General features: G+C 28.3%; 1 protein-coding gene across 1 annotated transcript; it reads left to right on the top strand.

The window, feature by feature from the left end:
• The first annotated feature begins 2,276 nt into the window (after nt 1-2,276).
• LOC107439682 (transcription factor GATA-4) lies at nt 2,277-11,946 on the top strand. The gene is given in 6 exon segments (XM_016052357.3): nt 2,277-2,397; nt 5,031-5,489; nt 9,514-9,755; nt 11,308-11,433; nt 11,828-11,906; nt 11,909-11,946. Coding segments are annotated over 5 exon segments (942 nt in total). The 5' UTR covers nt 2,277-2,397; nt 5,031-5,032.
• The last annotated feature ends 300 nt before the right edge of the window (nt 11,947-12,246 follow it).

Below are 12,246 nucleotides of genomic sequence, written 5' to 3'. Positions count from 1 at the left end.
ATTTCTAAGTGTTTTTTTTTCCCTTCTCTTTTCTATTCGATGATCGTTTTTAATTTTTATTTTCTATTATTTGAGAAATAAACAGATTGGATAAATAGTAATTTTACATATTTTTATTAATGATGATTCAATATTTATATCAATGATTTTCTACACTAAAAGTTAGGAATTTTGTGAGTAATACTCAAATCCATGACATACTATTATTTCAGTAGTACACCATGGTCAGAACAAACAGGGACTTTAATGTCAAAATGAGTAAAGAACATGATCGAGGGATTATTTGCATATTTATGTATACTTTTATTTATAATTACCTCATATTTATAATAGCTAATAATTATTTCTTAGCTCAAAATTTTGAGTTTTCGACGATTTTCAAATTGATTTGATGATTTTAAATTTATACGGTGATTGAAACATTTTTAGTACGAACAGTGAAGTGACAGAGAATTAATAAAGCAATTACTATTTTTTTTTCGCGAATGAACCTTAAAATTAGGAATGAAGTTACAAAAATTAAACACTGAAATGGAAAGCATTCTTGTAGTTACAAATAAAAATTGCAATGATTAAAACTATCCTAATGAGTTTCATACATCACTCACTGTGATCAAAACCTAATTTATTGAGGATCAAAAAGGACCTTTAGGATCAAAACCTAATTTATTGAACTAAGTTTCAAAGTTATTTAGAAATAAAACAAATGTAAAAGTTTCTTAGTCCATGAAGTTTTACCAAATAAATTCCCTTGTTATACGATTTTTATGTGTATGCAAACTAGATAACCCTATTTGGCACTTTTCCAAAGATGGTTTTCCATAGTTTCAATATTTTATTCAAATACATTAGTTAAAATGTTCTTCTTCAACTATTATGTAATAATGTGCGATTTAGAATAAAAATATTTTTAATTCTAATTACTCATAAAAAAGAAGAAATGAAATAGAAATATTTAATATGAAATTAACATGGTAATAACCTTAATACTTCTCCTTGCAATCCACAGTGGGCCAGCATCTAAGGTTTTGTGACCAAAATTAATAATTCGATAAAATTTGTTTCAAAATTTGGGTTTTTTTATTTAGCAGTTTTTATATGCAGGTAAATTGAATACATAGTTGAAATTTTGAAATACACTAAAAATACCCTAAAAAACAAAATGGCGGCAGAAATATGGGGAGCAAAAATAAAAATAATAATATAGTACGTTTAGATAATTAAATATAGAAATGAAAATAGAATAATTTTCGTAATTTTATTTTAAAAATAAAAAACAAATTATATTTCCGAAGTAAAAATAAAAAAACAAAATAACGCGAAAACATGAAAAAAAGTATAATTTTTGTTTTTCAGTATATCTAATCCACCATTGTAATACGGGCAAAATATGGCAGGTTTTTTCGAAAGAAGAAACATCAAAGAAGACAACAAGAAAAAAAGTTTAGCTAATTACCACGTGGAATTTTTCAGAACTAAGTTTCAGAAGTCATTCAAATATTGTAAAATGTCAAATGATAAGATATAAACAATAAGTTTGTCAAAAGTATTAACAAATCCAACAAATTGAAAAATTATACTATAATTTCTGACTAATTACTCTGATAAAAATGTTACAGTAAGGTGAAATTCCTATATATATTTCTGAAATAAAAATTTAAAAGTTACATTAAAAAAAAAACGTATTTTTCATTACATTGTACTCTCGTCGGTCCAAAAAGTAAATTATAAAGTTTGGAATGATAATGAATACTTAATTTGGGCTATATCAAAACTGTCTACACATATTTTAGTTGAAAATTTAATTTTTCACTTTTGGTTATGGTCTTCTGGCCTACAGTGCAATCTGTTTAAATGTTATCTGAATGTAAGATGGACATTGTGAAAAATTCCAGAATCGAACATTTCAACTAGACACCCCACCTGTGATTACATCACCCTTTATTACTTTCCTTTCTTTTCCCAGACCTTCAATGTCCTTGTACACTCCTGTCTAACATTCCGTTCTGTACATTTCTCCTTACCTCCCCACTCTACCGTTTTACTTTAGTCCCTCAGACCCCCCTGAAAAACTCGATCGTGGAATATTCATTTTTAGCCCTATAAGAAACAATTCCTCCCTTTTCTTAGAGGAAAAACCAATCGAATGGGGTGTGTGGGTTATTCATCAAATTTAAGTACCCTCTTCGACAGGGCCTGAGATTTCATTGGCGTGCTGTCTCCCCACTCCCTATGTCTCACTCCTGACACCCCTAATAGGGGGACTCTATTTAAGCAACCCATTCCACTGCCAGTTACTCGTTAGCTGTGGTAGTTGTTGTTCATCAAGTGTTGTATTGATAGTAGTGATATTTTTTGGATATCAAAATTTCCGGAGCTTTTTTCTTTTAAATTTCGGTAAGTGCTTATTTTGATGTATTATCTGCTTTTATTTCTGATCTTAATTGTTAGTTTTAGTCAAATACTTTGTTTTTAAATATAAATTTCATATTTGATAGACTTTCGATTTATAGATAATTGCTAGATTGTAGATAATTGATAAATTTCCACACAAATCTCCAATGAGTAAATTTATATATTTCATTACAATTTTGTTCGCGCTTAGCTAATTTTTAATTAATTAGTTAATTTATAATTGACTTTTAATGTATAACTACCGACCTGTGTACTTAATAAAGTTTTTTGTTGCGTTTTTATTGACGAATTAAATGGTAAGATTTTTTTTTTTTTTGGTAAACTATTACCACGTGTAAGAGCCATTTCATTTATTCTATTTTAGTTAATTAAATGAATACATTTGCTTAGTTTTAAATAATTGCTTAAACTTTTTTAAATTAAAATTATTTGCGTTGCTGTGTATTAGGATCTTTCTTGAATTTTAATGGCGAATTAATTTTTAAACTTATTTTGGGTAGACTACTACCACGTGTTACAGACATTTAATTTATTCTATTTTAATTAATTAAATGAATACATTTGCTTAGTTTTGAATAATTATTTAAACTTTTACAAATTTAAATACTTTGCGTTGCTGTGTATTAGACTCCTTCTTGATTTTTTATAAGCGAATTAAATTGCGAAATTATTTTGTGTAAACTACTACCACGTGTTAGAACCATTTAGTTTATTTTTATTTCAGTTAATTAAATGGATACATTTGCTTAGTTTAAAGTAATTATTTAAACTTTAATGAATTTAAATGATTTACGTTACTGTGTATTAAGAAAAAGCATTTTTCCTCTGATTATTATTGCTTGCTTGAACATTTAAATCTGTATTACTGATAGATATAGAAGCGGGGCTCAGTTATAGAGAAGGTTGAAATCATCAGTTCTAAAATGTTCAGATTGTTTTATTCTAGACTCCCTTTTTAAATTATTTTAAAAGTCTTTTAACTATCTCTGATTAATTAAGTGCCTATTAATATTCAAAATTATGAGTAAGCATAACACAGCATTTCAAGTTCATTTAATGTCAATCATAACTAAAACCTATTGCAGTTTTTTTTCTCTATTTAATGACTATAAAAATCTCTAAAATTTCCTATGTGTAAAATTGAACAATAATTATCATGACCATAATAATTATCAAACATTGAGCAATGATTATCATGAAATTTATATTATTTTGTAAAATCAGTTGGATTTTTTTTTCTATCCATGCTGGCAATTCCACTAAAGAAAAAAATTCTAGGATAATATTTTTTTCCTTTGGTTTTAAAGGTAAATAGAAATGATAATAAAATTCAAAGCCATAATTGTTTCCTAATTTTATTTAAAATTTATATTTAGGGAGAATAGAAATTTCAGATTAAATTAAATTTTGGACCCTTACTAATTAGCTTAGTTTTTTTTTAAATAATTAATTCATAAGTAAAATGAACTATTCACCTTTATTTCCACGACCAAATTTCTATGGTATTTTTCAGCAAGTTTTGACTTTTCTTATTTATGGTTCTATCTTATCTAAAAATTGGTTTTATTTATTTATTGAGGAACAAAATATATAGATAGTTAAGGTAGATAAAGACTTAAATCTGCTGCATCTTAGTGTTGCTTGGTCATACTGCTAATTAATTAATAATTAGATTACGAAAGAATATGTTTTCTCCCTATAAATTTATGTCCTAATTGTTTTTATTAGCCTAGTTTGAAACCTAATACGATTTATCTTAATATTTTGTTATCTTGTGTTTTGAATTTTTTCAAATTTTTACTTTGATCAATTATGGTATTTTAATCTTTAAATAAATATTTGAATTATTACTTAAAATTTTGGTACATAAGTTTCAGAATACATTTAAATCTTACATAAATATTCAAAAGATTAATAAGAGTTATTAAACAAAACAAGATAATAGAAATGTTAACGTATTTTTTTTTATTTAATTTTCTTATGTTTAATTCAATCCTTTAAGTATGGTTTTGCATTCATATTTAAAAAAATTTGTAATTATGTTATTTTAAAACTAAATACCTTAGAAAGACGTATTGAATTTGATAAGGTATTAAATTGTATAAATTGAATTTGATGAAGTCTACTACATGCAAAAAGATTTATGACCTCAACCGTTCATTTAATATATTGATTTTACTTTCTAAATTGCATTTAATCATTGCATTGTAATCATTATTGGAGTCAGTGAAATTATTATTAATCATGCAAGTTTTATAATTTTAACCACCTTTTTAGGGTTTGGATTTTGCTTTAACAAATAATTATCAATTCTATGGTGTATGATATCAATATATTGGATTCAACAGCATTATTTTAAAATTCAATAATGGATCTGTTAAATTAAAATTCTAATGTATTTTTGGTAACTATCAACGATATAATTTTAACCACTTTTTCAGGGTATGGATTTTGCTTTACTAAATAATTATAAATTCTATGGTGTATGATATAAATTTAAAAATTCATCAATATTATTTTGAAATTCAGTAATGGATTTGTCAAATTAAAAATTTTCTAATGTATTTTTGGTAACTATCAGTGATATTTATTATATTTAATTACATTTTCTTTAGACATGTTCTCACCTATTTCCGATCCTGATATTCCACCACTTCTCCCGTTACCACCTCCTTATACTTCACAAATTATCAAGTCGGAGCCTTTGTCGTCGTATATCGATCCAAGACCGTATACCCCTCAAGTAATGGACAATATTTGGATGAATCAAAACGATTTGGATGGTTATGGTTGTTCAGATACCTCACCTACTTACTATTCTATGTCCCCGGCTGAAGTTATTGAACCTGCTGAACCAACGCCGGCATTTTCGGTCTCATCTGATTTGCTGAATTATGATTACAAGCCTACTTTGTTTAGGATGGATGCAGACTTATTAACTAACAGTAATAAGGACGAGGGTTATGTGTCGTCACCAACTGCTTCTCTACCTTCCCTCACTCCTCCATCGGACTTAAGGCAATTACAAGTGTTGGATTCGTCTAATGAAAGTGGAAACAGCAATGATATAACCGGTAAGTCCAGTATTTATATTATTTGTCTTTAGGTCCGATATTTGTATTCTTTGATTGTGAGCCACATGCTTTGATTCTCGCACTTAAAGCATCTATAGTAAAGCATAGCCTAGCATTTAAAGTATCTATAGTAAAGCATAGTCTAGCATTTAAAGTATCTAAAGTAGAACCTTTCATTCTTTTAAACTAGTGCACTACAGGAAAGCTCTTTGCTTGAAAGTTCAGCATTTGATTTCTTTATTTAAAAGTTTATCGCTTAAATTTTTTTCCATACAAATCCAGTATTCTAACACTTTATTTAGTTATTAATTTCAAATGAAATGATTCATTGATTTATGATAATTTCTTTCAATTTGGCTTTTTAGAATTTTTGAATTATATTCAAGTAAAAGAGTACTCTTTGTATAACACAAAGTTCACGTTGAAAAGTTCATTTGTAACATTTTTAAACGAATGGAAGAAATTTTTTTGTAATATTTTCTCTCCCAAGATTCAACTTTTATTCCAAATTTGAAATTTTTCCAAGTGTAATTTTTTTGAATCTAAATTTTTTGTTAAATATATTTTGCATTTAATAAAAAATAAATAAAAAAATACGAGTATTTTAAAGTTGTGCATAAGCTTTACTCAACTCCTTTTTTCCCTTTTTGTCAGCAAAAATAGACAACTTACAAACCCCTAAACCCTTTAGAAGATTATTATTTGAAGGGCTACTTTTAGCAAACACGTTTAACCATTGATTCATTATAGTTTTAGTTTCCTATCTATTTAGTCATTGATACGCGGTAATTTTTGAAGCGTTTAAGTAATTGTAATTTAGATGAATTAAAGTTTCATTGAACAATTTACAACGCTCGTCCAATTATCCGAAAATCCTAGTTTTCCCTCAGTAGTGAAAACAAAAGTATTCTGTTTATAATTCTCGAATTCTAAACACGAAGAAAAGGAGAAAAAAAATCGCATCACAGTTTATGTCCCTCGTGTGTATATGTCAACACTTCAAGGGGGTTGGAACAAAGTGTCATCACCCCTCGCTGGAGAATCGTCTGCGAGGTGGTCGTAAGATCTGTTACATCCACTTCTCGTATTTACTAAAATGTTCTGGATGAGAGATTTATAAAGTTTGCCCGGGTCACGGTACCCCGTTTTACCCCACTTTCCTCAGCGATGAAAATATTAAGTTTGGCATTAACGGCCGACGAAGTTTGGAATTGTTTGAAAGGAACTGTTATTTATTTTCGGCTTAGAGGTTCCTTTCTTGGATTTTAAGTGCTTTTTAGAAAATTTGTTTATAATATTCTAGAGTGGTTTGTAATTTTAAGATAATTCAATATCTTGAATGGGAAGTATGGGGAGAATTTCTGGAAAAAAAAAACTTAAAGAAATCAAGATTTTGATTAGTGTGTATCTGTAATTTTTTTTTCTAATTAGTTTTCTTTCCATATATTTATTATTTAACATTGCATTTGTTACAAGGATGTAGTTTCTTGTTCTTGTCAAACTTTGATTGTTACAGTTTTACTATTTCATCATAAAATTTGACCGATTTTGGGAATTAGCTACGAGAATTTGTTTCTTTTTAAGGATTTAAATACGATATTTTTTAGTCCCCCCCCTCAACTGAGTAATATTTCTCCTTTTCTTTATCTAAGTGGCTTTTTTTAAGCAAATATTTTTTTAAATTATGAAGGTGAACATATGATGGTTTTGAAATTTCTTCATAAAATTTTAAGGATTTTGGAAAATAAAAATTTTTTTTTCTTTTTAATGAAATTTTATTAAAAGAAAATAATAAATTTTTCGATAATTTTTTTTTTTTTTGAAGATTCAACTCGATTACGATATTTTACTTTAACCTAACCTCAGAGTTACAACCCCCCCCTCCCACATTGGAGTAATATTTCTTCTTCCTGTTAACAGAATGGCTGTTTTTTTTTTAGCTATTTTTTTTTGTTGAAATTATGAATGTTTTTGAACTTTAATAACATAAATTTTCAACCATTTGGAAAAGTAACTAACAAAACTTTTTCTTTTAAATATTTTTTTACTGACTTAAAACGATATTTTTTTTTAATCATCTCCCCTCCGCTGAGTAAGACTTCTTCTTTTCTTTAGCTAAATGGCAGTTTTTTTTTAAGATTATGTTTATTGAACCTAATAATACTAATAACCATGCTTTAATAATTTCGATCTATTGATTAAAATAACAATAATTTGAACTTCAGTGAAGATTTTATTTAAAATCTAGAATACAAAGGTTTAAATATTTCTTCCTACATTAATTGCCTTGAAATCAGGTAATGTTATGTAAAATGTTCATAAGCTTCAGATTCTTTATCAAACCTTTTTTTTACTTTTATTATATCAGCAACTGATGTTAGTGTATGTTGTTTTCGATTTTTGCTTAGACTAAGTTCATGACAACATTTGATTTTATTACCTCGAGAACATAAAGTTGTTTTAGTTTAGAGATGTTAAGCCATTCTCAATACTTTTGACTTTTCTATAATGTTCTTTTATTTGTCGTCCTGCCGAAAGTTAAGCAATTGAGGGTTAGTTCCGATATTTTTCGAACTTGAAAGTTAAAGACTCAGAAAACTCGATTTTTCTGTTTTATCTAATTAAAAAGAGGTGAGAAGCTGGAATAATTCAGTAAAATTTTGCCTTAAGACTTACCGCTCAAAGGATGGCTAGTTTTTTGCTATTATGCAGATATTTTAGGGCTTTTTTTTCGCCTGTTTCAATTTAAAACTTGGTAATTAGATAAATTTGAAACGATTTTTTTTATATTGTCTTAATTTCTCTTAAAAACTCATCTTTTTTTTCTACGCCATTTTAGGCAATTACCCGTTGAAGCTCAGCAGAAATCAAAATCTTTTTCCCAGACACTTAACTTTAAACCATGTTCCTGATCTTATTTATTTTTCTATTCTATCATGCCATCGAATGATCCGCACATCCTTCTTGCACCGTGTGACTTTTGGAACATTCTCCGCTTTTTGTTTGCAATCCCTTTACTACTTTTAGTCATGAAATCCTGGTTTGCAAGGAAAGAATGCCACGAATGTGAGGCAAATCAATTGAGAACCGCTTACCTACACTAAAACGGTTTCATTCTTTCTAAATCTGGCGAGATCTCTTCCAGATGCTAACTTACAATACACCTTGACAATTGCAGTGAATGAAAGGAAGGAACTGGTATTTATTTTAATATGTCGCCAAGACTATGTACCTACGGCGACAGTTCGACTTTGTGTGATTAGTGATTCACCTGTTGGAAGTGCCCCTGCTTCTATGAATCATTCTTGGGTGCGCCGGCATTCCCAATGTTTGTATTCTGGAATTTTATGGGGGGGTGGATACCATTTTTTTTGTTTAGGATCTTCCTTTTTCCTGTTCTTATTGAATTTTTTTCTCAACAATATTTTAGAGGAATATATGTTAATTTCTGTGAGAGAGAAATTAGCGTGAACAATAATAAATGCAGAGCTTGGATGGCGTTCAAATATTAAGCGAGAACCTACAGGGCGAGGAGGTTTTGTGCTTTGTTCATTTTTGTTGACAAGGGAGGAGGCAAAAGGGGTGTATGAGCAGTGCTTACTTAAGAAATTGAAATCTTTTTATTTTAATTTTTTTCGTTGGAAAAGAAAAGAGGAATATGAATTCAAAATTGTAATTTAATTCACAGAAATGAATAATGAAAAACAATTTAGAGATTGACCACAGAAATTGAACTCAAGTGCATATTTGGCTCAAAATTTTGTAAAATTAATAAAGATATAAATTTTGCGAAGTTATTTCTATTATTCTATATGGTTATTCAAGTTTGTGTATAAATTTATTGTAAAGTTGGTGTTCAAACTTTAATTATTACGTTACGTAACTATTTAACTTTACTGTTAACTTTGTACTGTTAACTCTGAACTGTTATATGGTTATTTTCAGCTATTTATACCTACTGTCCCGCTTAGCAGAAGTTAATTTTTGAGAAGTTTGGATTTTAAATTTTCTTAAATGTTTCCAGGTAACTATGAAATAAAAGAGCATCATCAGTTTCATCCGTCGTCTGATTCATCTGCTCAGCCTCAACCCTTCAGGACCCAATGCGTCAAGTGTGGTTGTGTTATGGACATTGCCCAGTGTCAGAAAGAGGAGACTGGACACTACTTGTGTATTACCTGTTACGTGCAATCCAATCAAACTCTTGTTCCAGTCCAAACACCGGTTGAAGAACCAGCTCCAAAGAGGACCAGAAAGAAACAATCGGTACGTACCATTATTCTCTGGAGAAATTTTTTTTTTCTCGTTTGGGAAGGTCCATCACTTAATAATCCCCGATAATAGGATTGGAGGTTCCCTGGGCAGAGTGTGGAGAACTGCTTATATAGGTGTTAAGTTCGAAATGATTGATTTTTAAGTCCCCTCCCACACCTATCCATATCTGGGGGCACCAAAGTTCGTTTGTTGTGTTGTCAGTTTCTCCCAGTTAGCAAAAATCGGGATATTTCTTGTACTCTAAAATATCAGATTTGTTTCATGTAATACTGAATTTTTTTTAAAATTTAGAGCAGATTTTTTATTCCATTTTTTGCACATTTCAATCAAAGCACTGATCGTGTGTATTAATAATATTTAATATTATCTTAAAGCAACTTAAGTACTTGATATTTCTAATTTAAGAGGTTAAAATTGTTATATGATTATTGCAAACTAATCAATGTGATTATAGAATCAGTAATTTTTTTCAAGCTTTATACTTTCATGGGTTTGTAAAGACAAAGGCCCATTTGTTAGTTTATCAAATGAAGAATAATTTAATTTAGATCAGGAAACTTCACAGTAATATATAATTCTAAATGGTTCTTGGCTTATTATTTCTTATATGCACAAACTGCATGTTTAATAAGTTTTAAAAGTATTTTTTTTTAAACAAAAAACTAAATTAGAGTAGTTAATACAATATTTGAACAGCAAATTACTTACAGCTAATGAAAAATTAGGATTATAAATTTTTACAGTACTTCAATTCACATTTGTTTCTTTTCTTAGTCTATTTTTAACAATTTACTTGCATTACTCTCATCATTATTTCTCTAGATTAAAGTTTTTATCTTAAGAATATAAATCTCAACTGTAAAAATAAATATATAATCTCCAAAAAAAATATTTTTCTCTAAAACAAATTATCATTTAAATAGCAATAATTTTTTTAAAGCAATTATTAATTCAAATAATGTCGATCAAGCCTGATAGTATATATTAGACTCGCCCAGTATACAGCATATCCTGCCAAGTATATATAAAAATTTAAAAATAGAGAATGAAACTAGGACCTAACTTATACATGAGAGCTCTTGAGATGAATTAAAATTTAATGGAACTTTAAAGTTTCATTTGCTTGTTGTATTCATTAATATTCATCTAATGTTTCATTAATTTGTACAAAAATATATTTGTTGTACAAAATTATTTTTAAACATTAGTTTCAATCCACCTATTTTCTTCAAGAAATTTATCCTTTTATTAATGAAAAACTAACTTTCGCATGAATATAATATTATAATTAAGACTACTCCTCAAAATTTTGTCTTAAAACTTCTCTTCACTTAATTAATCCCCTTAGAAAGAAGCATTCCTCACTTAACACATTTGTTAGTTAACTTATTTTGTTAACTTCTTTGTTAGTTAGCTCCTCATTTGTTAGTTTATACCATATAAATATTTTGATGTTTCAAGAGTTGCATTAATTGAGGACTTCTGTAATTAGTTAAAAGTAATTATAGGAAATCCATTATTTTAATTCTTTTTCTTTTTGTAGGCGATCGCCAATGCTCGAAATCAAGTGTGCCAAAATTGTGAGTGTCCGAACACAACGTTATGGAGGAGAAGCTTTTCGGGTGAAGCTGTTTGCAATGCCTGTGGCCTGTATGAAAAGTTACACAAGGTAAGTTGCCAAACTGTTTGTCGGTTATTTTCTGGTTCCATTAAGCTATATCTTCAAAGAATTGTTTTTAAATCATGTTTTTATGCGCAATTTAAACAATTGAGCTTAACAATTGAGTTTTTTTAAATTATTTCCATGCACAATTGGAAACCTCCTTTAAATCCATAAAGCAATATACGGCTTTACACAGTATAATTAGTGTTAATGTGTGTTAAATAATTAAGTTTTAGTATAATAAAATCTTAGTGTAATGAATTAATAGTTTAAATAGGATATAATAAAGCTTTTAATAATTAAAAAACTAAGTAATGAAGTAAATGGAAATGTTAATTTAGTTTTTACATGTGCTATTTAGTGAAGAAATAAAAAATAATTTTCGTTTTTGTTTTTTCAGAGGAAGCGACCAAAAAGCATGAGAAAAGACACCATTCAGACAAGGAGACGAAAACCACGTAATGCTGAAGCTAAGAAAAAAGCTGTAGCAGAAGCGATTTCTTCAGTACCAGCACCTAGTACAAGCACTGCGTCAAACAGAGGTAGGTTATAATATTTCATTTGACATTTTTGAAAAAAATTATAAGTTAGTAGAAGTTTAAGTTTCTTTTCCTCTGAGTTTTTACAGACAAAAAAAGATTTGTTTTCAATTCTTTTTATTTATTTATTTTACTTTTAACAAATTTTTTCTGACCTCTTAACTGCAATTTTATCCTTTTTTCACCCAATGGGCTGCAGTAGATCTTTGTAAGGGCCTTACAGACTTAGATTGTACCTAGATAAGAACCTTAGATTTCCCTCATAAACTTACACTATAGA

This window comes from Parasteatoda tepidariorum, chromosome 2 (assembly GCF_043381705.1).
Source record: "Parasteatoda tepidariorum isolate YZ-2023 chromosome 2, CAS_Ptep_4.0, whole genome shotgun sequence".
Lineage (NCBI taxonomy): Eukaryota > Metazoa > Arthropoda > Arachnida > Araneae > Theridiidae > Parasteatoda > Parasteatoda tepidariorum.
This window is presented reverse-complemented; position numbering and strand designations above follow the sequence as displayed.